Source organism: Anopheles aquasalis, chromosome 3, assembly GCF_943734665.1.
Source record: "Anopheles aquasalis chromosome 3, idAnoAquaMG_Q_19, whole genome shotgun sequence".
Taxonomy (NCBI): Eukaryota; Metazoa; Arthropoda; class Insecta; order Diptera; family Culicidae; genus Anopheles; species Anopheles aquasalis.
In genome coordinates, this window is record NC_064878.1 from 25,113,773 (window position 1) to 25,141,515 (window position 27,743).

A 27,743-nucleotide genomic window follows, 5' to 3' on the forward strand; every position below is an offset into this window, starting at 1 on the left:
AAAGGATCGCGATCGCGAACAGTGCGCCACGGCGCACTCATGGCCACATGGTCGACCGAATGGAGACGCCACTCACGCCGTGCCGACCGGATTGTTATTATTTTGCGTTTCTTGGAGTTCCCATTACTCAATGTCATCACCACGCACACTCTACGGAGCGGCCACGGAACACTGCAGGGGGGAATTGGTTTGAAAAATAGGTCTAATCATAACAACATACCGGTCGGGCCGCTGGATGGATCCTGCGCTGCCACAGACAGCGCTTCTCAAGTGGCAGGATAAGCAGCGCACTCACCTAATCGTTCTGCGCCCGGTCTCACCGGGTTTAAACGGCGATGATTAAGCGGGCGTTTATTTTTATTAGACCTAACCGAACCCGGCCCCATCTAGTTTGGTTCGGTTCCGATTGATGGTTCGTCCGCTCCCTCCCCCCTTCCCTTCCGGTCGTACTCCGTCCGATTAGCAGCCGCCGTTCCGTCTGTCATGCGCTAACGAGACAGCGGCTCGTGGCATCAATCAACGTACCACCGGCGGAGCATAAACGGTGCCGGTGCTGGAATGCTGGAAAACGATGTTGTTTCGGGATTGACCTACTCCGACACTCCTTAGCATTGCAGATCGGAACAAAAAAAAAAAAAAAGACAGACAAACAAGCGGCAACTAGTTGGCAATTTCGTTTAAATATTGCTTAGATTTATTTACAAATATAATGCTCTGAGTGTTACTAGTTAACAGTTAGTAGCTGCGAGAGAAGAAGAAGTAGAGAAGTAGAATCACACATCATGCGTCGCCGATTGTGATACTCGCTTTTTGATGAGATTCTGAAGACACTTCCGAGGGGGAGGGGGGAACATCCATTCCAATTCCGACGTTTAAGGCAATCGTGCACAGCTTTTCGGGCGACCTTTTTCTTTTCACTACTTGCGGGTAATTTGTTTTGTTTTCCTTTGTCTCTTCTCTCTCTCTCTCTCTCTCTCTCTCTCTCTCTCTCTCTCTCTCTATGGGTATTTGTAATAGGTCGGTATACTAGTCGTGATTCGTAGTTCGCTCCTAGGCGAAATAGTTCGATTAAGGCGGATCCTGATTGTAGTCTGATTGGGTAAGCTGATTAAGAGCTATCCGAGGCGTTATCCATTTGTTTAACGGTTTGTAACATGTAAGGCTGCCACTGCATAGCGCAGTGGTTTCGAATGATCACGTAACGATCGCGCGTATTTTAACTGGTTTGAGATTGAGTAATTGGTTTTCTGAACCTCACTTCCTATCTTCTCCGTTCTTTTTCTGCGTATCGCCGATCGTAAACGGAAATTGGCAGCATAATCCATGGAATTATGTTGTGGATGTGACTGTGAAGATGCGCATGCGGCCAAGAACGGATAAGCGTATTCGAGATTTCTTTCTTACTCCCAAAAGTTCTTCCTTCGTCGTTTCGGCACTCGGCCATTTGTTGCCGTTTCGCGATCGCTGAATCGCCCGTAATCCTATCGTTGTACGAAGTAATTAAAACGAACAGAAAAAAAAGTATAACGGAAATGTTTACCTTAACATAGAGCCAACGAACACGCGCGTGTGGTGTAGGACAAATTAAGGATCTCAGAATAGGAAAAAGGACGTTCAGACGTTCGGGAAAAAGGGGGATTTTTGCTGTTGTTTCTAACTGAGTTGTTTTGTTTTCGAATTTACACTACACTAAACTATAAAAAGCGAATTTGTTCCGAGGCGCCCCCATCTTTTTTCGATCGTCAATCACCTACCCTATCCGCGTTCAATAAATAGGCTAGATCGCAGTGTCGCGCAGGTCCCAAAACACACTCTGGGGACACTGTGGAGTAGAATTTCCCGCAGTTCATTGCAGTTTGCTTCTTTTTTTTTTGGTACCAAAAGATCGATACAGATCAACTGTGCTAGACGGGCGTGGGTAGTATGGAGGGAGACGGGACTAGGGGTGGTAGAGAACGCAGAAAGCAAGGAACCTAGTAGCGGAAGTGTCCCTTGCGGCCACGGTAGTTGTGGTAGATCCGCAGCGGTTGATAGCTTCCGTTCTTCTGCGTCGGCTGCTGCTGTCCATTCGTTGGCGCACTCGCACCCCCATCCGGTGCGGTGATGTTGAGGGCCGATGCCGAAGGTTCATGGTTGAGCCGGGCGGCACAGCGCGGTGCCAGCACCAGGTGGTACAGCAGGAAGTACACGACGGACACGACACAGGCCGTAATGGCAAGCACCTGGAAGGTGATGATCAGATGATCGATCTGCGTCCACATTCCGATCAGTGCACCGATGAAGCGACCGAGACAGAAGTGGAAGATCACGGGCAGCGCCTGCCCGGTAGTGATGAGTCGACGTGGGATAATGTGCCGCATGTAGAACACGATCGTCAACCAGGTGAGTCCGAGTGTGACCGGATAGAGGAAGTCGATGATCACGCGCCACCAAGCCACGTCACAGGAAGCGAGCAAAGCGAAGCGCAGGATAAACGTAGTGAACGCGGTGATCAGAATGTTCGAGTGGCCACAGAAATCCACAATCTTCTCGGCGTACCAAAGGACCGGTATGGTGGACAAGGCACCGAGCACGACGAACGCACTCCACACCTGCCCATAGTAATCTTCGGCCACCGGATGGATGTCGTACGTCTTTACCAGCACACCCTCGTAGTTGTCGAGCGCGGCCCAGAACGTACCAAGGAGGAGTGTCACCAGACAGAGACCGGCCGATTCGGGCCCGTACCGACGGATAGCGGACATTGGGATCGCCACCATGCCACACTTGGTGTGCCACCACATCTCCGGCGGTGTCAACGGCATACCGGCAGAGACGAGCAGCACGAGAGCGGCCAGCAACGCTAGCACCACGAATCCATAGTACGTCTCCAGGAACCAGGCCAGGGCAAAGTACGAGATCGCCCATCCGATCGCACCCCACACGATCTGCCGTCCAAAGTCACCGCGTCCGCTCGAGGTTTCCCGTGTCGCGATGATGGTCGCCGCGTTCAACAGTACGATCACGGCCAGCAGGAAAGCGTCACCGAATGAGCGAAGCGCCAGGTAGGACCAGAACGTCAGCTCCGGATCACCGACGATCTACAAGAGGAAGGAAACATTGGAAGCTCGTTAGTATGAACACTCTCAAATCCAGGTGATCACAGAATTCAGGTCACTTACCCTCATGCAGACACTCTCCGCCAGCACACTGTTCGCGTCATCGTACGGATCGCTAACTTCGCACTCCACCTTGGGCGTACAGTTGGACGAGTTGGTCAGCAGCTTCATCCAGATGATCTGCTTCTCCGGAATGTCACAAGAGAACCCATCGAGCGGATACCGGCACCACTCGGCACTGTGCGTTTCGTTCTCCTCGTTCACCGCACTCCGCAGAACGGTGGCCAACTTGAGGGAGGTAGCGGCCGCCGTGTACGCGTGGCACAGTTCCCGTTCCCGGTCACCCTTGTGCTCACAGATGTGCGGCACCGGAATTGGCGTTTTGTCTACCTCCACTTCAGTCGCTTCCAGCTTGAAGTTATCCGGGGCCGGTAACGGTTCCTCGTTCAGATCATAATCCTCATCCTCGAGCGAACTTTCGGTCGACGAGGGCAACACGATGCCCTTGGTGTACGGATGGTTCAGGTTCTCGAACTCGACCGGTTTCTGGCACGTGTAGGAGCAGTTGGTGAGCGTCAGGCTGCCAATCTGTGGACCGGACAAAAAAGGTATTAGTAAGTGAGATGTCTCGGAGTTCATTAAAGTTTTCCACGAGCCTAACCTTTTCCCGTTTCCACTGGTAACAGGTACGTTCCTCGCTGCAGCGCTGCTGGAAGATGATGGCCCCTTCGTAGTCGCAGGCGAAGCTCACCGAAGAGCGGCTCGATTCTTCCCGTTCGACGCGCGGTACCACAAAGAACAGCACCGAGTAGAGGACAACCGAAAGGATCATGCAGAGTGAGGCCAGTAGACGGAGGCGCTTTCCGAAGGAGGCACCGGCACGCCCGGCCAGCCGGTCCACCAGCGGAGCAATCACTAGCGGTCCAAGGATTGCCACGAGCGGTGCAATCAGCGTTACCAGCTGCGACTCGTAGTAGTTCAGCCCGGTCAGGGTCATGTGCTTCTGCAGGTACGGATGTAAACATCCTAGGGCTGTGGATGAGTGAAAGAATAAGCGAGAGGAGGAAGATTAATGAAAAGTCCCATCCGAGTCCGATGCATCCGGGGTCTATGCTCTTACCGCCGTAGAACAGAAATAGGACAATCTTCAGGGATATGAGGTTCCTGTTGACCTTCGACTTCTTGGCAGGTGCCGCACCCATTTTGCTGCGGGGACTAGAGGACTGCTTGCTCCGACTCCACTCCACTGAACACGATACGTTCCGTCCACTACACTAACACTCTCTTTCTCTCTCTCTATCTCTCTCTCTCTCTCTGCTTCTCTGTCTTTGTAGATGATTTTAATTAAACACTCACTAGAACTACTAGGACCTTGGAACGGGACGTAAACGAGAATGAGGAGCCATAAAAGCGAGCTGCTGCTTCACTGGACGATAACGCTCAGCATTTCTGGATGGCCTGGAACGGCCACCGCTGTGTTAACTTAAGCGAATGGACTTTGCGTGTTCTCCGCGTCGTCGTCGTCGTTTTCGGTCGCGTTGGAGAATCGGAATCAGGCTGCGGGGTGAAAACGGTAGAACGGAGATAGAAAGTAAATAAAATGTAAAAGCCAAGCTGCTGCTGCTCGTCGCAGTGGAGGGCATTATTCGGAGGTGATGATGGCCGTCGGCTTAATGGCCACCACCGTCCGCAGGACGTGCGTTGACGGACACGCAGTTGACCTAGTAGCGAGTGGAGTGGCAAGCGAACTGCTGTCCTTTACGTCGAAAAGCAGACGCGCGCGCGCTCTCGCGCCCGCGGTCACTAATGGAATAGGTGGAGTCCCTGAAAATATTCCGACCTGGTGCTAGTGGTGCTAGTGGTGGTGGTGACGATGACACCAACGGAATGGAATTGGCGCTATTTCGGAATCGGAGATCTTGATCCTTCGCGCCGGTGCCGGTGCTGGATATATGTATGGGAGGAAGGGGATGAACCGATGGCGACGTTCTTGAGCACACACGCCGAGCGATGAGTAGCCGCGAACAGCTGCCACTTGCGGATGTGGAGTGGATAAAAATAAACCTGGCCCACCCACTCTCCCCGCCGGCCTGGTGACACAGGCTGCGGAGACGTCGAGTCTCACACAGCTTCTCACGGTCATAGTTACACAGTTGGTGCTCGTTGTGTGTCTGCGTTCCAAATATTTTTTAAACCAACTCGTAACGCATCCGATAATCAATATGCGCGGGGTTTTGGTTGGTTAATTTTGGAACTAATCCTCATCGCGTATGATGACAGAACGCAACCGGAGGAACGCGAAAACGAGGCGACTGTGAGGGCAAGCCAATCCACCTCCACCCCCAAAAACGGCGACGACATCTGGAACTAATTAGGGGGAGTCCCTAGGAGTTGTAAATATTTTTGTTTTTTTTTTGTGCTTCTTCTGCACTCTCCGACGCCACACCACCGACTCATACACAGTGTGTGCCGAATGTTGAATGCGCATAAAAGCCGCCTAGACAGCGGCTCCACTCGACTGGGGTTGGGGAGCATATTTTTAGAAAACATGCCAGCATCGCTTAGCGTCCACTGCACGATGCGCTGCGTTCGATGACTAATGGGCGAGGATCGGGGGTTGGGATCGATCAAGATAAAGCGCGGTTCGATCGTGTAGAGGAGCGTAGCAGCTTTTTTTCTCAATTCTCCAGCTGCCCAGTAGTCGCGCACGTGCCGCTTAATGGGAGGGTAGAGCTACGCACACGAGCGGAGATTATCGCATCGATCAACACCAGGAGCACAAGTGGGGCTCCCGGTCGAGGGGGGAAGGGAGAAAACGATGGATCAATCTTGAACAGCGGTGCGGTCGATTACACCCATAATTTAGTGCATCCCTAATGATGATGCTCGGCAGCCTCATCTCGGTTGCTCCTGCCGTGTCGAACCGCCGAACTCCACAGGTGATTTTCCGATTTACATGGAACCATTAAGGGGTGTCGATATGATGATGATAAAGTGAAGGGTTACACGCCTATAAATAGGCGTTAGTGGGGGGAACAGAAGGTGTTATAGTAAGGTGGCCATACGAAACTAATTCAAGCGGTGGACATGAGAGAGATCGGTCAGATCAGATTACGTCAAGGTTAGTGCTAGAAGGTCCTACTGACGGAAGGGTTATTCTTGCTACGCACACTTCTTAACTGGGTATTGTTTCCAATACCACACAGAAACAATTGTCCGAGAACACAATCTGCGAATGGTGTAGAAGGGAGCGGCGATTCGTATAAATATGCGTGAAGCACATAAACTACTTTTGTGATCCGACATTAATATTTAGATTGTCAGTGAGAAAGGAAGAGTTCCACACTTCACGATGAAATTAAAATAAGAAATCTCAGTAAAGTCCTCTACGAATCGATTTAAGTTAAGTTATTCTATCAATTCTAAAGTTGCAATCAAATATTGCAAATATTTTATAATCCAAGTACAGCGTTAACCATTACAGGACTTTAAAATAATTTCTTTCCAGTCAATCACCTACAAAATGCACGCGTTGATGCGTTACTACGCAACACAAACTGTGATCCGGGGTAACCATGGACGAACAAGGGAAAATCCAAGACACCATCCAAGTACACACTGTTTCCGACCAGCAACGCGTGTGAAGTGCACGCGCAACACGCTTCCCTCCAGCCGAACCTGGCCCGTGAGAACCGCCTGAAGCGTGCGAAAACAAAAGGTAAATACACGCCAATAAAACCCCCCCTCCCGAAAATATCCGCAAATAATCTGCCATTCAACGCCCGCACTTTTTCTCTCTCTTCTCCCAATTTAACAACCACTCGACGCAATTCCGGGAGTCAAATCGCTGATGCTGTGGTGTGCCCCCCCCCCCCCCCCCCCCCCCCCGGAAAAAGTGAAGGGTAGTGGCTGAAAGCATAACATTCCATTCCCGGCTACTGACACACTTCGTTCCGCAATCGGATTGCACAATCCAACAGGAACAGGACGGAGGATGAGTGGGACTTCCGAAAAGGCCTGTGCTCCACAACACCACCATCACCACCACCGCTCAGCGCACCTCTCAAGTGACGAGCGAAGCAGCTTCTTCAGGTTAGTTGGCAAGGAGCATGGAAGTAAATATTTACGCTTTACCACCATCATCATCATCATCATCATCATCACCGCTAGCACGGGAGTGCAGAAGGCAGTGGCACTGCACGCACGTGACGGAAACGGAGATGGAAATGCATTTTCATTGGCCCACCCTCTGGTCTCGTCACGAACTCCGAACTCGATAGGAAATGATCCGATAAATGATGTCACCGCCGCGCGAGTGAAATATCCACCTCAGTGCCTCTCTCACTGGCCATCCCAGCTCGTCTATTGCGGTGAATTAATACCAATAGATGCGGTCGACAGTCGAACAAATAAGGCAAAACTCTGTGCGCGCTCGACGGAAAAGGTGGAAAAAGGTTATCTCCTAGTTCTGCTCAGTGGGTGTGGGTGTGGATGCATGGATGTGGTACACGTTCGTCTATGCCAGTCCATGATGCCTCTGTTCGTTTTCCAGCACCCCAGCACTGGGCCCCATTTTTACTGAACTGAAAATCCCCAGTTTTATTGCTCACGAACTCGATGCTTTATGACCATTTGAATCCAGGTCATATATACCCGGGGTCTAGGGCCGCGCATGGGGTGCATTATGTAGATTGATCGACTGTTGCTGCTACACCTCGTCAGTTTGCTACCGCTGCTACGATTGCTGCTACTGTTGCCACTGGAGGTGATGGTGAGGTAGCATTAAAAGCGAGAAATAGATGCTCGTCCTAGTAGCCCGTAAATCCGTCCACCACCGAGCAGCTGGTGCAGCTCCACGGTGGAGGCAACCGGTGGAGCTTTAAAATATGTTTGCTAAGCTAATGGATTTGAGAGAGTCCCACCCACTCCTCCCCCGGGGTGGGGGTGGGTTGACTACCGTTTTTGTCGACTTTCCATCGATACAATGTGTCAGATAAACTGTGTGCCGGCGCATTCTACGTCTGCTACGGGTGCTGTTGCTGGAGAACCGCATAGAACGAAAGCAAATAGCGACCGTGGACCGTCATCGAGTCAAATTACATCATCTCCCTCTCGCTGTATGCCCCTCACACTCTCTCTCCCCAGGGGTCGCGCCTGATGCTCGATGAGGTGAGCTTGTAAATTGTGGTCTGGTCACAGCAGTGATCGGCATCGCGCACGGTGACGAATTACGATGATGATTTCATTCGCCATGACACCTCTGTAGGGCTGGCCGGCACGGGGCACGTATCGATCGCCCAGTGATCTCTAATGTTCTTGCACTCGAAGGAACTGCCCCGGGAACGGAGGCACGTTTGAAACCAATCTGCCGGCCACAGTGCGGCGCGGCGCGGCCCTTCTGATGAATAATAAATGTCTTAACAAGCTGGCCATAAACAACAAGCAACAAACAATGCCGCGACCGAACAAAAAAAAAAACAATCACCGGCCCTGGGCCTTTACATCAAACTGTACCTTGGCTTCGGAAGTGGGTTTCGAACAGCATTTCCGTCCGCTTTTGAAAAGACCAAGTGGATTACTCGAAGCGGCCATTACGCGCCGGAACTGCCGGTTCGGTAGTAATTTAGTGCGCGAGCTAGGACTTGGAGACGTTTATTTTCAGAGCTGCATCGGCCACCGTCCGGTCATCGCCGGAGCTGCAGGGAGCACAATGCACGCAAGACTCGGTTTTTACGATCAAAAAGAACATAATTTTACTACGAGAGCTACAAACTTAAGACGGATTGCTTATTTGGTACCGCACGGTTGCTGTCCGGAAGGAAGTGGCCCCCCCACACCAAATAGCTTGTTTTTACGGTACGGCCGAACATCGAGCCGGCCCAAACATGGTACAGGAATCGTAAATTGTTTTGGAACTACGTGCCATCGCCAGCGTAAAGCCAATTTGTCAGTCAGGCATGTGGGGTCCACCCTTCGGAACGCTTCTCCCCCCCCACGAAAACCCGGGAACTGCCACTTTCGGCGAATTTTGCCACCAATTGTGTGACCTTAAACGCACAGCCCTTGAAAGTGTTCATAAAAGGTCTTACTCCTTCTCGGAAGCCCCATTCGGAGGGAATTCGGTTTCCTTTTCAGTGGGATGCTGGATGATAATGTCATAAATCAAAAACACGGCTCATCTCCTCTGGCTTGCAAAAGTCTTCGGCTGAAAAAGGTTCTCTCGGATGCTCCACAGGAGACGAAAACGGAAAAGGTTCCCACAGATCAACCTTCGCTTGCGCTCCGTGCTTATATGCATCAACACCAGTACCACCACCACGGCCAGCACCAGCAGCATCATCACAGCATGATGTCATCGATAGGCGGCCCCACCGGAGGGCCCCCATCCCATGGTCACACACTAAAAGAGCGCCAAGAAAAATGGTCACACCAGGGCTAGCACGACGCTCGTTCGCTCGATCGCGCTCGCTCCTAGTGACGATCGTAAAGTTTTGGGTTTTATTTTAAGACACGTTCTCGCCGGACAAACCGGACGGACCACAAGAGTCGCCGGGGAGGCTGAAGCGACGGAGATTGGCACAGAACCTTTCCTCGCCTCGCCACCGATCGATAACGGTGTTGTGCACGGTTTTGTGCCGCTTATCGGCGGCTCGATTAGTGCGGCACGATCACTTACTCGAGTGATCATTTGTAGCGTGCAGTACGAGCAGTCTCAGTATAGTCACTAGAAGAAGAAGAAGAAGCCAAGCTGCACCGGTTGTGCGATTGTGTAATCATGCATGTGGTGGTGTTGGGTCGGTCAGTCGGTCGATCGGTCGATCGGTCAGCTTTGTGGCGTGTTTTGCGAACCACACGACGCGCAGAATTATAAATAGGAAACGGCCACGGGGCCACGATGAGCACGATCGATGCTTACCCCCTTCTTCTTCCTTTTCTCTTTTCTTTGTTTTTTTTCTTCTTTTCTATTGTTATTACTTTACCGTCGGAAAACAAACACCGGACGTGAGATCCGGAAGGGAGCTGGCTGTGATCAGTGGTGGACGACGTGGTGGACACTTGGTTTCTGTTCGAAAAACTTTGAAACCATAACGTGCCATGGCGGCGGCGGCATGATCGGTGGCGGTGTCAGTTTATGCATTTCAATCGCACCCCACCCTCACCTCCGGTGATCGCGTAGCATATGAGATCATCAATGCTCTCGCCGCTGCCGTCCCTCGTCGGTGACGCATGTCCTAATCGAGCTCAGAGGAACGACACAAAGGATTCACATCGCGGCTTATCTCGCCTCGCGGTATTATTATTCATGTTTATGAATAATCTCTCTTCCCTCTTCCTGCTTTGAAGAGTGATTGAAAGAGTTCCACTTCCATGAATGGCACTTCCAGCATCATTCACACACTGCGAGGGGCCCCGTTGCGCGTTTGTGGTGAAATTGGGTTTGTGAAATGAGTTGGCCCCTGTAGGACCTGAGGCAGTACGAGTGCTGATAACATCGTGGCTGCCATGCCATCGTGTTGTTCAAATCAATCCGTTCCGGGCAGCACCAGCAGCAGCAGCAGCAGCAGCAGCAGATTGATGATTCGATGCCACCCAGGCTGCTCCCGGGGTTCACTGATGGTGAAGAGGTTGGTGAGACTAAGCAAGAACACGACGATGGACAGATCAGGTTGGGTTGGGGATTAAATTAGATAAATTTACAGATAGCTGAAAGTTAGATTAGTAGCAATGACAAGTCATGTCGGATTTAAATGGATTTGCTTGTCGCATTTCAAAGTTTTTTAAATCCGTGTTTTGAATATTTATTCCTCTTTGATCTTGTGCCATTTTATCCAGGAAAGCGCGATCCAGAGATGCTTAAGATTGGCATTACGATAATTATGTTTTCCTCCGATCGAATAGAACTAACGATCAATTATTTTGTTCTACGATCGTATCTTCACTTGTTTTGTACTTTAACAACTCTGTTTGACGATGCATGCGATTGAGGTAGCTCAGACAGCGTGTTGTCGTAGTTCTAGCATCGCGCTCTTGTTGGAATAAATTTGCCGTAAAAATTCAAATCATCGACCATGATTGTTGAATTTATTACAAAACTTAAACTGCATTCCTCATAGCTGCATTTATGTGGATCATCTAGCATCATGCGAATAGGACAAATATTTACTTACTCTTTGTTCAGGTTGGTGTGATAACGTCAAGAAGAAATCTTATTAGTTTTAAATATTTGAAGGTATTCCTTGAAATGATCAAATTGGACGTTTAGTGGATAATGTGACAGCAGCCACTTAGAGGCTTTGTTATAAGAAAGAGCTCGCTTCTTCATTCCCAGTTAAATGAAGTTCAAATTGAATCCCCTTCAAGTACCTTTTTTGAATGCGACGAAATGGGATTATGATCACGGGATGAGTTTGTGCCACTTTCCAAAACTAACCCGCAACCGAAAACGGTACCATCCTCTCTCTATCTCTCGTCCCACCACCTTCTCCAGCGCTTTATCCAAATGTTCGATCTCATAAACACTCCCACTCACAGGCGGGATTAGACGCCTGCTGCCCGTGAGCTGGGGCCGCTTAGCGAAGGAAATTCAAATTTATAAGCATTAGTAGCGCCCCCGCAATTGACACCAACGACGGTCAGGCCAGACGAGTCGAAGGTCCAGCGGCCTCGTGTGTCCATTCCATACTTTGCATGCATGTTGGGGAGGGCGCGGGCCCTCCCCCGGGCGTCCGACATCATTAACATTATGCGTATGGCGTTCCGTTGACAGCAGATGGTAGCATAATGGTAACCGCCGAAGGTGTCCCTTGACTGCCTTGGCTGACAGCGACGTTGACCCCGCCTTGCCGAGACGCTCGCCGAGTTATTAATGAACATCTCATCCGCGGTGGCAATGGGGCGCGCGATCACGCGATAAGCAAACGCGTGGAGCAACCGGTTCCTTCAACTTCACTCCTGTGGCCGGAGGCTGAGTAGAGGCGAAAGGATGGAAAGCACCAAGTGACAGGACAGGGGTAGGGGGTGGTGGTGAGGTGGTACATTTACCATTCAAGACGACACACACAATCAACGGACTTTGTTTGCCAATCCATCGCTCGTCTTGCTCCATCATCTTCATCACCGTGCCGTCGCCTGTCTTCGAATGCCGCGGCCCAGTTTCGCGCTCAATTCACTATCGCACGCGTTGAGCGTGTCCAGCGACCAGGAAGAGATTATAACGTCGCCGTCGTCCTAGGCTGGTGGTCTAATAAAAGCCGATCGTGGCCTTTTACAGCCGCTAAATGCAAACCAAAGAAAAAAAATGGAAAAGAATTGCGCTGTTCGCAGAGAGCATCATCCTTCTTGAAAGCCGCGAAATGCCTTTTTGACAGTTCACCTACTCCGCCGACTAGCGGCTCTATTCAAGAGCACTTAGGGAGCTATTTATTCGTGGCCTCCTACATCTCCACACTCCTGCCCAAGAGGGAGTTGTGCTCTGGTGTGCCGTGTGCTGATGTGCAAAAATAAATTCGCAAAACGAACTCTAACGAAGGCTATGAGCAGAGCGCAGCGCAGTGAGTGAGTGGTTCGAAAAGCAAAAGAGACGCAACACACGCGGTCTCTGCGGCTGGAACGACGTTCGTTCTCGATTGCGCGACCATTTGCCATGGTTCGCTGATGCTGCACACATTGACATTTTATGCTCAAAACCCAAACGACGGCGCATGATCATCACGAGGGATGGTGCCGATGGTACAGCAGCAGCCAGCAGAACTGTGTTCCGTTGGCAACAAAACATAAACGTGGGCGCAACATGTTATGCCGCCGTCGCCGAAGCACACGCACGCATGGTTTGTCTGTTGAGTGTCGAATTGAACTACCAGGCCCCAAAAACACTACCAGCACCGTCATCGTGATCTTCTGTCGCTTCGCATGGCTCGTACTCTGGCTGTGTTTGCACCGTTGTTTAACAGCCATTGTGCGATCTATGGCGCGGTAGGTAGACCCTTGATTGAGGTGCACACAATAGATTGAAGGATCTTGTTTGATTGTTTTTAGTTTCGGTTGACACCAACGAACGTCTACGGTTCGGTTAGATAAGAGCTTAGATTATTTCGTAATGCACGGCCCATGAGAATGAGCGACGACGACCAAGAGCCCGAGAGCGAGATCAATACCGATTTGAAGGCAGTCCGGCCACTGATCTCGGAGTACCAGGCAAGGACTCGAGACGATCATTAGACGAAAAGGAGCGGTGTTGTATCAATGTGATACCGAAGATTGCGAACCCTTTCAACGTCTCCCAGCTGCTGGCCATCGAAAATTTCTGGGTTTACTTCAAACGTAGGATCTATTGTAACAATTTATTGCAAAAACGGAGGAGGAATTGATTGAAAATGCACAGAAAAAGTTGAAAAACATGTGCATAAACATGTTTTCGGCTGCCATGAATTTACAGAACTCAATTGTCTGTCATCGTTTATTTTTTAATACCATTCAAATTATCTATCTTTTTTAAGGGGGGACTTCGGTATTTAATTTTTATTTGTGGCACATGTTTTCAACATTTTTCCCTGAAAGCTGATCCTTTCAAGAGTATTGTGTGAATGTTTTGGATCAATCGAGGAAAAACTGACAAATATACAGATTTTTGAAAATCCGTGTTTCATACAAGGCTGGAGCCCCCTACTTTGAAGCGCGTTTCCCAAAACCAACGTTTTTAAAGTCGGTGTCCATCGTACCGTAAATACTACTGGGCCGATCGATTTGAAATTTTTAACACATAATCTGTACACTTTTTGACAGGTAATCCCGCCGAGAGATCATTAAAATTGTTTATACTTTTTTTAAAACAATTCTGTAAAGCTCGTTTTTTTTTGCAGAATCGCAAAAAGCATCACTTTTTCAACTTCAAAAATCTGCCAAAAATCGAAAAATTGGAATATCAACAAAAACTCTCCGAGGTTACCTAGATAAACTTATAACCTTTCTAACGAATATCGATTTGTATGTTTTAGATGATCCGTCATATCGCTACAATGGACACCGTAAAAAGAAACTTTTCGTCGACACGCCTATCAAAATTTGATGCCATGGAATAGTTTGTACATGAATGTTGCTCAAAACTATATCAAATATTCTTCAAAAGTTGTAGATTAATATGCCATTTATTTGCATAAATAAAGTGTAATGGTTACGTCACAAAAAATCGTCAAAAGGGCCTTTTTTTGGCCCGAAAATACCGAAGTCCCCCCCTTAATGAATACGTTACTTTTGCAACTTCAAACCGCTGCCAAAAATTAGAAAATCAACAAAAGCTCGACGGTAATGAACAAACTTGTAGTCTAAGAAAAGAATCTCAATTTGTATATTTCAGATGTCCCATCATGCGGCTACGAAGGGCATCGAAAAAAGGACAGTTTTGCTGGTACGCTTTTCGAGATTTAACGCCATGGATGAAGTTTTTAACAAATCTTGCCCAAAATGTAACCAAATATTCTTGAAAAGTTGTAGTTTAATATGGACATTCAAGTGAAAAAAAACCTAATGAATGGTTGGATTCTTCACATGAAAGGAATTAACATGAACGCTTCCTGAAGATCATCATCACGCATCCAGTCGCATGTCGCGATATCGGACGCTCCTAAGATCGTGAGTCACTCCCATTATTAAAACGTAACGCTTATCCCCCCCACTTCTCATTAGAACGCTGCTCTCCCCTTGGAGTGCTCCTCGATTATGCAAAAGCAACACCGCGAACAGAATGCACTCTTAGCACGACATGTGCGCCTTCGTGGGCAGCGAATTATTAAATCTTTACAACAGCACAGCACCTCTGTACCCTTCAGTTTAACACCCTCGTAGGGCGGTCCTTTACTGGGTGCTATGCTGCACCCTCGCCCTCCCCTCCGTTATGCTCTGCCGTTAGGTTGGGTCCGTTCCGTTCCGCTGCACGTTCCATTGCAAGTGACATGGCCAGCCCGGAGGCCAATGCCACATAATATGGCAGTTCACTCAGCTGTCAGCTGTGTTCTGGTGGAACAGAATCACTGTTGCATCCCACCCTTCCTCTCGCCCTCACGATTAATCACCACAGAAAAAAAGGGGGGAAAAGGGTCCAGGTCCCCGGTTGGTTCCTTGGCCTTAAAATACTAATTATCTTAACAGCAGCCGCTTGCCCTCTTGCGTTTTGCTCCAGCACCTTGGGCAACAACGTGAGCGAGCGTTAACTTTTCAATTACCCCCGTCATCGTGGGAGTGAAAGAAATTTTTGGAGGGGGAGGGCGGATTGCACGCCCGTGTATTCCGGCGTACCGCACGTTACGGATTCGACGATCACTGACGAGTCTGTCTGTTTGTCAGGCAGTCGGCAGGTCGAAGAAGGGAGCGCTGTTGTTATCTTGCCGCGATCGGGAACAGGACAGGAACACATTTCCTAGCGGCATGGCACGGTGGCCATGAATTCGGTGCCCGAAACGGGCCATGTCGCGGCCTCGGCGATACGCCCGATAGCATCGTTTAATCCGCTTTCCGTGTGAAGGGTGTGTTTCAGCGAGCCGGTTCAGCGAGCCAGCGAGCTGGTAGTCCCAGTCCCAATCGCAGTCCCAGTTCTCTCTCTCTCTCTCTCTCTCGCTCTTCGTTTTCATTTGGAGAAAGCCTCCAAAAACTCTCCACCACCCTCCCGGTTGGACCTTTGCGATGTTTATGACACTGCGGAACCAGAAAAACAGACACACCAGAACGTCGTGGTCTCGTTACTCGTGCCCCGGACGCACGCACGGGCCCCCTTTGGTGGAACGCTCGCATGATTTACGATCGTACCGCGCCCGCCGCACACCGCACCACTCCATTTTTGCCATCCACGGTTCCCGTTAAACGGCTTATGTTGCGTCTCGTGGTTGAAAAAATTGGGGGGGAGGGGGAGGCCTGTGATGCTCCGTGGCCAATTCCTGCTTTCTTTTCTCTGTTGTTCTGTCGCGGAAACAGCCCAAAAAAGGTTTCAAAAAATCCCATTTTTGGTCCGGCAAAGGAATGTCCACCGGGAACAACAACAACAGAAAAAGGGCCGTCCCGGGTCTGGGCAAAAATCGCCCGGGGAGTGATGGTTTGCTTGGACAGGTCACGTGATCAAATAAGCATTAAAGTGAAAGGGGCCACCCCGCGCGCCCTCTCTCCCGTTTGGGGCACGCGTCACTGTTTCGCCAAATCCCCTCGGCGTGGACCTCTTCTGTTATTCGATGCTGCTGCTGCTGCTGCTGCTGATAAATATATGCTCATGTGACGCCCACCAGCTCGTCTCACGCAGAGAGTACGAGAGAGAGAGAATGGAATTGGATAATTGGTTCGAGTTTTACGCCCCGCCAAACTCCGATCGTGACAAGCGATAACGCGCTTGCGGTGATGGTGAGCCTTTTTATAGCCGAGCGCGAACAAAGCGATCATCGTTAAGGTCCGGGCGACACCGAAATCAAAGATCACTATTGCTAGATAAGCGTGGAATGCGTGCCTTTGAAAGGGAACTGGATTGGATTGGATTGGGTTGACAAATATCGGAAAACACTCTTTAGTCGCGTCCGATCGCGTTACATATGGACGGTGGGACCCGCCCCAAACCATGGAGCCCTACGGATAAGTGGCCGCTGATCGGATCTCATCGTGGACCTGACGCGCGGTGACGTGATGGTGTGACTCCTAACTCGGGAGTCACTAACGGTGACATCGCAGTGAGAGAGATAGAGAGGCGCCCTGGCTTCCCTGGTTGGCAATCAGCTGCAGCACCAAGTTCCAGGTTAAGGTCGGCTGTGCGCACGTCGGACAGTGTGCTGGCGTTGCTGGGTTAATTGAATGCGAGTTCTCGGTCGCCCACTCTCACGTGTCCCCCCATTGGATTGGTGTGGAGGTGAGATGGCCCACGCATGCAAATAGTTGTTTAATGCAAACGATCGCAGCACCGTCATCGTGCGTCCGGCAATCGAAAGTGGCTGATTGCGCGGGCCCATTGCATCAGGAAGCAATTCGTCATGCTGCTGCTGCTGGTTAGTGGTGGTTGGGTCCTAGAGTAGCATGGGAACCACGATGAAGTAATCATATTTTGTGGGCCGATAAACACGTGTCGACACATTCCACAAGTTCCTTGAGGTCCAGTCTGATTCACGACGTGTGAAGATGCTGTCATAATGTTCAAGTTCCGAAGAAACAGTTGGGAATCAAATTCTATTTTGAGGCGCTCGTATTTATTAAACAACTTTTGAAATACTACACTATACACCGTTCCAATATATTCTTATACAAATTCAATCATTTTTATTTTCGTAACGGGTGGACCAATTTCTATCATCAGAGTGTTTTTTTAAAGAGAAACTTATCCTGATTAATTAAAAAATATGTTTCGGAACTACCCCCCTCCCATCCTTTTTTACGAGCTTCAATCGCTTCGAAAGTCCAACGCACGTGGCACGGACGACTTGCATGGACATTTCCTTCCATTTTTTTGGGACCGTTGCTTCAAACTGAATAATATTAGACAATTTTTGTTCGTTTAGGTTCAATAATTATAACCTATCGTTATAAACAAACGATAAAGTCCAGTACGTTAAGATCTGGTGAACTGGCAGACCATTAATTCTTCTCTAGAAATCTGGTTAAATTGTCCCTGCACCAGTTTTGAAACAAAAAATGCTCCTCCAAGAGCGCTCCATCATGCCGGAACACATAATTTTCGGTCCCGCATAATCTTTCCACGCCAGATTTCACTATTTTTTTCATAAGATATCTTTTATAAGACGTTGGGTAAATTTATCCGCCTTTTTCGATAAAAAAATGGGGGTAATTTGCCTTGCCGGCGAATACCACCCTAAACGATCACACTAGTCGCATTTTGAAATCCTGGGGATGTTTTTTTGTTTATCTGTTCCATCCTTGATGTTTTAGGCCCACAATCTATCGTTTTGGACACCACAACTTTGCTCTAGAACAAATAGCATTTCATCAGAGAACGCAAGTCGTGACCAGCGTGCCGCGATACAAGAAGAGTTGCTGTTTCATTTATTTTTTGTTGGATAGCTTCCGAAATTCCGTGAACATTCAATTTTTCATAAACATTACATTCTAGCTCCTATTTAAAAAAGTTATACGTAGTTGATGTCAAAACTTTCAAATCTGTAGCCATTTTTCGTGTCGAACGTTGAGGATAACGTCGGATACGTTCCCGAATGGTCCTGATCACTTTGTCAGTACTAACCGACCGCTTTCGCCCCGATCTTTTTTTGTAATTCAAAGAGAAAGTCTCAAGCTATCTTTTAATGGTTCGATATACGAAATCGAGCTAGATTCCAAGGTGCTTCAAGGTTTTGAAAATAGGGCTTGGACGCTCCTTATCCAACACCTTTTTTATAGCACAGACACGTAATGGTTTCATGGTTACTAAAATTAGACCCGCAACATAAAATAGACCAATCCAACAGTCAAAATGTTAAGTAAACACTACAATTTGAGAAAACAATATTGATATTTGAACTAGGTGCTGTGAACATACCAAAATCGTCCCACAAAAAAGTTTATGAGGATATATTGGACACGGTGTACATGGGTTAACTATTTCGCCAAAAAAAAAACCATATCCCACATTACTGTCTCGTGGACTAGGGCAACTCGGCCGAATTGTGTAGACCGCTTTGCCTTTGCCGCTAGATTATCGATTGAACCGCTGGACCAACAGCCCAGCAGTGCGGCATCCCAAATCTGCGAGATGAGACTGCTGTCTGCGTTATCCCCTAGATTAACTGCTGGCGTCAGTGTCATGCCGTCCCACCGAATCCGGGGGACGTCCCAGCCCGTGACCTTCGACAGAGTGCGGCATGTCGACTCCCGTCGGTGCCGAATGACCGATTTTTGTCACAGGGACGCGCGAGCGAGAGAGATGGAAAGCGATGCGATGGGGAAAATCACGCGCACGAGCTGATGATGGTTCTTCTCTTACATTCCCAACTATTAATAAAAAAAAGGCCAGAAGTGGTATTTGCCAAACGTGATGCCAGTGGCTCGATGGACGTGGTGGTGGTGACTGGCGAAAAATGGCGTCATCCTAGACCTGGATGGTGGATGACCTAATTCTTCCCCCCGCGCCAGGCCAGGCTTCTCTATCTGTGCTTCCCGCGCTTTCCTTGCCACTCCTTCTCAGTCCTGTTTATTTTCTTTGTCTGATTTTGTGTGTTTTTCGAATCCCCTTCCGAACTTCCAAGGTGCGGAAGATTCCTTTTGATAGTAACGTAGACCTGGGGCCTGAGGTTTGTTTTGCTTCACTTTCTTCCCAACTCCCAACTCCCAGTAGAGACGCGGGGAAAACGGTTGAATGTCGTTTCGTCGCATCGCACATTGCTGTGCATAAATCACGCCGTCCCGGGGAAAAAGCCGCGACTGGCCACGCAGGTCGTCACACACCACAATTTGTCCAATTCACGCCGGAAAATCTTCCCCAAAACGACAGTTTTCCCCCCGGGGAAGGATAACGAGGAACGAGGGGAGGGAACTGGCCAGCAGCTGGTTCCACACCAGCCAGCCAGCCAGTCACGGCCCCCGCCGAATAAATGTGTTTTTCCCTCGTTTCGGGTGGCGTACGGTGGAATGTTTATCTTAAGACCAAGTCCGGAACACACCGTGGAGCGAGCGGAAATTACCAGATTGCGTTTCGGTTTGTTTTCGGGCGGCGGCGGGGGCGACCATCATCATCATGATCATCAGCATCAACGCTATGCCTCCCCGGCAGGGTCTCCCTGGAGGAAACTCGACCTCTTTTCCAACCGAATTTTCGATGGAAATGAGCCCTCCAGTTGGAGCTGAAGCTGGAGTTTTGTGTTTGGAGAAAAACTTTGGAGAAACATTCCGGAGTTCCAACCACGAGATCCAACATTTTACACCATGTTTAGCCTAGACTCGTCGTAGAGCGACTCGTAAACAATCGTAACTTAACGTGGCGGTCCGTTGTACCTTCCAACACCAGCTACTACTGCCGGTGGATAGTCACACACCGTACACACCGGCAGCACGTGTTGTGCCGCTTGCTAACCGATGCATTATTCAGCAGCAGTTCTGTTCTCTTCGCCTGCCACTATTCTTCTGAAGCGAGATTGTTGAAGAAGAAGAGTCCAGTGGCAAGGGTTCTATAGATATTGCTGCTTAGAATTCATTAACCGTTGTGCGTAGCCAGCTAAAGATGGTCACGTCGCGTACATTTGGCGGCGTTTAATGGCTTTATGGTCGACTCCACTTCATCGACTTATATGTAGCCAATTATTAATAATTGTTGCTAATTACTCCAGTCACTAGCGGCTGCCAGTCACTAGCGGCCTTAGAAGAGCGCCATTTGTCGCACATTTTGCTCCCAAAACCGTTCGGTCAGTTGTTAATCTTTGGGCGCTTTATTTGGATAGCAGGATGATATCAGAGCTGCTCAAGGACGCACGGACGCGCACGTCAAGCATCGAAATAGATCTTCAATCATCGGGCTCCACGGCAGTTACGACGGCCAGATGCCAGCAAACGAAATTCACATTTTTATTGATCACCATGTACCACGGTGACGTAGGTCGCGCAATCTTCGCACCGTAATGATGGACACCAGCATTATTGTTTACCGTATTGCCATCGCCCACTATCAAAACAACTACCGGATCGGTCTGGCAGGCTGGCAGGCTGGCAGTAACATACAATCGTGGGAAGCGCACCCGCAACGGTCCTGCGGGATGTGCTGGTGACATCATGCACAGCACAGTCGGTTGCTCGGCCAGTAGGACACAAGGTCACTGGGAAGAAATCGGGGGAAAAAAACGGACAAACCACCACGAACCAGGACCACGGCTGGCGGTTACAAATGAAGTGCTTTACATTCAACCCAACTCCGATGCTCCATCCTCTTCCCACAGGGCCACACCAAGGAGTGCACCAATTAAACTAAGCGAAACGACCTTGGCGGCCCATCCCCACACCCAGGACACCCGGGACGGCATTGCATGCCCTGTGGCATTATAATTTCATTATTTCCTGCCTTTCGCGACCCCATTTTCCATTTTCCAGTTTCTTCCACCCCCTTTGCGAGGAGGGTAGGTGATGCACCAGGCCCTACCGCTCCCAGGGGTGCGATGAAAATGGGAAACAGGAGCCGTGCAGAGGCTCACCGCGACCGACTCCGATGCCGACGCTATGTCTGGCGCGAGTTTCGAGGTCAGGTCAGTAGCGATGGTGTTGCGAAATGGTTGAATCATGTCCATGGTTCGGGTTCGAGTGGTCGTAAGCTGTGAGAGGGTCGCACGATGATGACGTGATGCCGATTCCCCGCTTCCGTGGCCCTTCAGTGCTGCCCCATGATGCCATCCATCGCCAACCACGCACCTCTGCACCACCATCAGCGCATTAATCTTGGGCGAATGAGTCATCGTGGAATCCGCGCTTTCTACGTGGTGTATGTTTCACATGAAATTCTTCAAATTCAACATCAACATCTTAAGTCATCTGTGGTGAATGGCGTAATGGGTGACTTGCCATTGCCATTGAGACAATATTTGATGTCAAACTTCTCGGTAAACAGTGGCCTCTTGGGGGCAGAGCTGTATGAAGCAGCAGCATTAGAAGAATGGTTTTTTTTTTAAATAATAATATTCCCTTTTAGTTTACTTTCCAGAAGGGGACTCTGTTCCATCATTTGCTGTTAAATATTTTGACCATTTGACCCGCGATCGTGGCGGAATTCGGGACATAAACAAACACATTCTCCACCATTCTCGGCCATCAAGCCTCGCTTCAGATTAACCGAAAAGCGGGAATTAAATTGCGCCCCCACGAATCTCCTATGTTGTGGGGTTACAGCGTGCTGGATGGGGATGTTGAGAGAAAACATAAAGATCGCGATCTCCGCTTTCTCCCAACAACCGACAAGAACAGCACACAATCGCACACTCATTCACTCCCTGCCAACCATTAGATGGCAATCAATTTCAATCATCGGCATGATTTCGCACCCTCTCTACCACCCTCTCTATCTCCGTCTCGCCAAATTGCCTTAATAATAGTCATCTGCGTGCTGATCATCACCATCACCATCATCATCATGCTCTTCTCGGCCGATACACTTCAACTCAATTATCGGCTCAATTAATTATCGACAAATATATAAGGAGCGAGAAAGGGGAAGGTGACTAAAGGAGGTCGAGCGATTAATTCGCCCTCTCGACAGGCAAATCTCAAGTGGGCAAGGCGCCCATCAATTGGCGGATTGCCGGAGGAAGAAGCGCAGCGCTTCGCGAACTCATTGACTCATTACACTGGCGGCCACTTAGTGTCGGTTCGGTTCGGTTTCGTGCCGCACGAACTCACGAATGGGCCAACAAACTAGCGAGTAGCGAGTTGGACGCACGGGAAAGACGTTACGTTCGATTGGTGGTTCGATGATCAGATGATCGGGACACTTGATCTCAGATCAGCCTCACGAAACGGAACGTGCTGCCTGTTGCTGCAACTTGTGGTGACTTCCGTCATCTCGTCCCACTACGACGACGGAAAGAGAGGTCATCGGGAGCCGGATTTATTTATAGAGATGCACCTTGGACGTTGCGCACCTCAAGTGCAGTAGCACTCTCGCCTGCTTACCACCTATCGGACCATATCTCCCACAACGGGGCGAACCGGCACTGCCATAAAGAAGCTGCGGGAAGGAATAGCGAAGATCGCGCACCTCATGGTCCACGGTCACGCGAGCAGCAGGAGCGTGTCGTGCACGATGCCAGAGATGCTAGACGTGTGCCGCGATAGAGAACGCTTCTCAAGGGTAAAGACAATAGTATCCAGCGTAGTAGAAGTAGAAGGGGCACGAATACCGTGCGAGGATCATATTTTTTCAGTTTTGCTGACAGCGTACCACAAGCACCAAAAAGAAAGAGGATGCCGCCTCGTTATCAGTATTCCAGTCCCGTGTCATCCTGTGGCCCAGCATCATCATGTGCCCGCATATTCAATGGCGCAAGTTGCTTGCTCGCGGCAACGCGATCTGTCCGCGACTCCGCCAGAGAGAGAGAGAGAGAGCTCCAGAGCTGCAGCCGGACCATATTTGGCGAAGGTGAATGGCGCCATTAAATCATACAATCACAGGGCCCTGGGTCTGGCGCTGTCAATCTCGTGGTGACATTCCGAGGATCTTGTGCAGTGCAGATCGATGCCGGGGAACAAGGGAGGATGTAGGAAGCGGCAGGGAAACAGGTCCCGGGAATCAAGCATCACTCGCCCTCTCCTTAGGGATCGGTATCGGGAGAAACCTCATCGTCGGAAGATCGTCGTGACCATTATCACTATCGCGATGAAGTCTAGAGACGATCGCGATCAAGTCGCTGCACAGTATTCCCGCCAACTGGGACGCTCCTGTGGCTACACGCCTAGGAATGATACGCATTTTCACGATGGCACGTTGATTGAATTATCCCATTGCCACTGGAGAGAGAGAGAGAGAGAGCCCGGGGAGGAGGAGACTTTCACATAGCACTCCATTTTGCAGTAGCGCGGCTTGGAAGGAATACAATCACGTCGGCTACCACCTCTGGCGTCGGTTCTACTGTACTGGGACTCGCCGTCGCCGTCTCGATCGCGTATCCCTCCCGTTGGAAAATATTTTCGTCAGATCTCAGCGCAACTTGTCAACCAACCAGTCGCTTCTCCAGTGTTTTCGTTGGCAGCTCATGCAGCTCGTGGTTGGTGCTGGATCGCACAATTAACGGTATCGCCACACTGAACTGAAGATGCGGCTTCTTCCTCTCTTCTGGAGCTTCTTCACGAGACGACGCGTGACGCGTGCACCTCCTCAAATTATGTTTGCAAACCGTTAACGGGGCTCTGACGATTGACATTTAATCAATACGCGCAATCGGACGATCCAACGGGGCTTCGGAGCTTCGGGGCTGGTTCGTGTGGTTTATTTATTCCAAAAAAAAAACCTTCTGTGTCTCTCTATCAGTACCAGCGAGTGATGTCTGTGGCATAGCACATAAGAAGAAAAAAAGACCACATAAAAGACTGCTCCCCGGACAATAACTTCATTTGCATTTGCGTTTTTGGCGGGACGGGGAAGCGAAGCTAGCGCGCGCACGAGAGAGCGAGCGAGCCCGGGTGGTGCAGCAGCGTGCCGCATGTTGACCGCGGACCACCACTAGAGGGTTCCGGATGGTTGGTTTTAATTTATTGTATGATAATTGTGCTGTCTCCTCCAAAGCTCACCCTTCAAAAAATATATACCGTTCAAGGCAAGTGACCGGACTGATCGTCCCCGTCGCCAGCGTCGTGTGCGTGGCCGTAGGCGACCGAGCCGACGACGACGGAGCTGATACGGTGTCACCGCGGTCCTGTCGCTTAAAGCAAAGCATTACCGTCCACTGTTGTTTTCGGACAAATTTATTCGTTCCAACAAAAGCAAACAAACAAACGCCAATTTTTTTTTGTTCCTCCATGGATCCAGTACAGAAGATGGATTGCTGTTCCAGCGCTTTCCCGCGCGCACGTCCAGGCACTCCAAAAGTGGAGCAAAAGGACGCGAAAGGACGCGAGCAACAAAGAGGAACAGAGGTGGGGGAAAAAATGATCGCTCGATTCCCCCTAAAAAAAACAGGTTCGCCCCTCCTTATTGTTTGACCAAATATGGCAAATTTGGACAGAACTGGCCGGTGCGCTCTCACGGAAAGGATTGACTGCGACCGGCTGCTCCGGTCACAACCTCGCGTTGCCCTGGTGACATTTGCGTGGCCAGAACGTACCACGAGTGGAAAGTGTCGTTAACCGGACCCAACAAGCATGTGAGCCACTGAACATAAGTAGCAGCAGCAGCAGCAGCACAGGGAATGCCATTAAGTCATCCACTAGTAAATGGTCGATGCCATGAGACAATGTCCGGCGCGCTGATGTCACCTCCCCCTAAGGGGTGGCCAGCGAGGTTTGGAAAGCAGCCAGAGCACCATCAGCATCATCTAGCATGTGTGGTTTGACCTCGCGAGTCGCTCGTTGTTTTTTTTTTTTGGTGGGGAGGAGTACCATAAACCGATGACCTTGAGACTTGAAGCTGTTGTGTTGTTCGATTGTCAATAAAACGAAGAGTAGAAAAAATCACGCACACACGCTCGCACGCACGAAAAGACACCCCAGAAGATGACCACGAAGCCCACGCACTCGTGTGATTCTTCTAAAAATATGCGTCCACAGGCGCGAGGGGTGCGTTTTGTCTATTGTTTAACGACCAACGGATATAGCGTTGGCCAAACAGATGTGATGAAAGCTCGCTCGATACCTCGATGGCGATGGGTTTGAGTGTTGGAGCGGGGAGGCATCATCAAAAGGCATCTTCCTAGACGGAACCGGAATGCTGGTGACATCAACACAGAGGGTGGAAGAGGAGGGATCGCTGCGGGGGCTTCTACAGATATGTTCGCGCGGTGCTCCTGCTGCTACTGGTGGTGCGATGCTGGTCGTGTTTATTTTTAAACGAATAAATAATCAATGCCATCCGAGAGACGCTGGTCGTACGGGACGCAATTATGATCGCTCATCATCATTCCAATTCTCGCGCGTCTGTGTCTCTGTGTGGTGTGCAAAGTGTGCGGACTGTTTGTCTTCGCCACTTTTCCTCCGCATCCCATTCAGCACCAAAAGCCTTGCCCGACACTTTGTAGAGTGGGTCGATTTCATTTCCTGAAGAACAACATTGGTCCAAGTGGCCCTCGGTGTGGGAACGGAAAGAATGCAACCAGAATTGCACCGCTTGCGAACTCTGAATAAATAAATCTAATTTGTCTACTTCCCCAGGGTCCCAAAAAAGGCGAAAACAGGAAAAAGGCAGCTAATTTCATCACCGAAGATACACACCAGTTCATGTGCCATCTTCGATCGCTGTTCGCCTTTCTTGATTGACGATAAAAATTGACTTACGAACCGTTTCCGCCTGAGCAAGCGTCGCCGGCAACGTGATCACACAGTTTCCTCGACCGATTTCCTCTTCCGCTCATCGAAGAAGCCTGCTAGCCCCCCCCCCCCCCCCCCCCAAAAAAAAGGGTGATGCTTTACCGCAGTCGAGTTCGATGAAAGAAAACGAATTCAACGGAAGATCATATATCATCTATGAGTTGAAATCGATGTGTTTTGTTAGCTGACACCAGCTGGTTGTCTTCGACATTTAAAATTAAACATTTACACAGCGTACGATGATGATGAGTAAGTACTTCCACACAAACACGCTCCACAAACCGGGACACGCAATGATTCACGGGACTACTATGCACGTGTGCGTCAACGAAAAGGAAAACTACACTAAAAACAATAGTAACACCGCCACAACAACCACACGGAATCACACAACACACAGCACACGCTCACGGTCCACACGGTTGCTGGCGGCACGGCAACGACAGAAATAACACAACAAACAAATGGTCGCAAAATAAACGGCCAACGCGTAAAACGTGGTTGCGAGGGAGGATGCTGCTGAAGCTGCTACTGCTGCGGTCACTTCAACACACCGTCTTTGTTCACCGTTCTCTACAAATTCCTCTCTCAACCGTCCACCCCCTCAAAACGCCCAGTGCGTTCGAATTAAGGATTAAGGAATTCTTTCCAAATCACACAGACACAAACATGCTCCGTGTGCTGTTTACCGTGCGTGCTATCACGCGGACGCACGCCGCCGGTCCTAGGTGGTCTCACCTTGTTTCACTTTCAACGACCGAAACGTGTTTCCTCGCGCGCGGTCGAACAAAATTTGAAATTTTGTGCGGGAACAACCATCCGCCAGCAGAACTGTTGCCGTCTCCCTTTCTCACTCTTCGCCCTATCTCACTTCTCTGGCGTCATTTTAGTGAGCAGCGGCATGCTGAAAAGATCACTTAATGACCACGGTACGGTGTATGAAACGAGCGCATGTTGTGGCTGTCCCCACTAACATTCGAGTTCTGTACCATCTCGTCACCATCAGCAAGTGAAGAAATTATTTGTTTGAGTGTATATACTCAAATTTTTTAGTGTATGTACTTGTAATTCTGTGTAAATTGTGTGTAGTTAAAATCGAAAATTCTCTTAAAACAAAAATCTACATCTCGCCCGGTTTGCATATTTTTAGGGGATAAATATTTGAATTTTCCCGCATGTTGACCTGAAATCGGGGGCCGAATAGAAAGAGACATTCTGGGAGGCGGTTAAGAAGTTGTTACATCTCTAGTATATTTCGTCTACCGCCTCCTCCTCCTCGTCGAACTATGAAAAATGGCTGAACAAACAAAGGGTGGCGATCATATTCGCCGATACACCGTTAGATTTTCGGGTGAAATACGTGATGAAAACGAGAGAAGAAGAGAAACACATGACTGCTTGGCTTACATTCGCTGCTTTATTCCGTGGCCTGCTGCACGCGGTGACCTCGTAGCGTTCACTTGTATTGCCTGCCTGTTTAGCAGGAATTGCAAGGACACTTGAAAATCTTCTTTACTGGAAGGTACGGAGACAGGAACGCTTGAATAGTGGCAGCTGGTATACTGGTAAACGCGACAATGCCTGACATGCACGAACCCCGCATTAAACCGTACAGACGGTTATTGCACACTATAGGACTGCCATTGTCCAGGCAAGCAAAACCCGACACTGAGGTAGCGCATT

The 27,743-nt window shown here is 49.6% G+C and overlaps 1 protein-coding gene across 4 annotated transcripts; it reads right to left on the bottom strand.

Moving 5' to 3' along the window:
- Nucleotides 1–661: 661 nt before the first annotated feature.
- On the bottom strand, nucleotides 662–26,844 carry LOC126577710 (uncharacterized). Of its 4 annotated transcripts, none has more exons than XM_050239548.1 (5): nucleotides 26,799–26,844; nucleotides 4,219–4,655; nucleotides 3,760–4,130; nucleotides 3,162–3,686; nucleotides 662–3,080 (listed from the first exon to the last, which is right to left on the bottom strand). In XM_050239548.1, the coding sequence occupies exons 2-5, from the start codon at nucleotides 4,298–4,300 to the stop codon at nucleotides 1,974–1,976; spliced, it is 2,085 nt and encodes a 694-aa protein (XP_050095505.1). In that variant the 5' UTR covers nucleotides 4,301–4,655; nucleotides 26,799–26,844; the 3' UTR covers nucleotides 662–1,973. The 4 variants fall into 4 exon arrangements, with proteins under 4 accessions (XP_050095505.1, XP_050095506.1, XP_050095504.1 ...); XM_050239549.1 differs by having other exon boundaries at nucleotides 26,750–26,821; XM_050239547.1 differs by lacking the exon at nucleotides 26,799–26,844 and adding an exon at nucleotides 26,290–26,418.
- Between the last annotated feature and the right edge of the window lie 899 nt (nucleotides 26,845–27,743).

What these genes read in the sequence shown, in the direction of transcription:
- LOC126577710 (XM_050239548.1), bottom strand. Translation starts at nt 4,300, where the DNA reads ATGGGTGCGGCACCTGCCAAGAAGTCGAAGGTCAACAGGAACCTCATA. An exon ending in CCTATTTCTGTTCTACGGCG is followed by an intron (nt 4,131 to 4,218) that starts GTAAGAGCATAG and finishes ACTCATCCACAG; the next exon opens with CCCTAGGATGTTTACATCCG. An exon ending in ACCAGTGGAAACGGGAAAAG is followed by an intron (nt 3,687 to 3,759) that starts GTTAGGCTCGTG and finishes TCCGGTCCACAG; the next exon opens with ATTGGCAGCCTGACGCTCAC.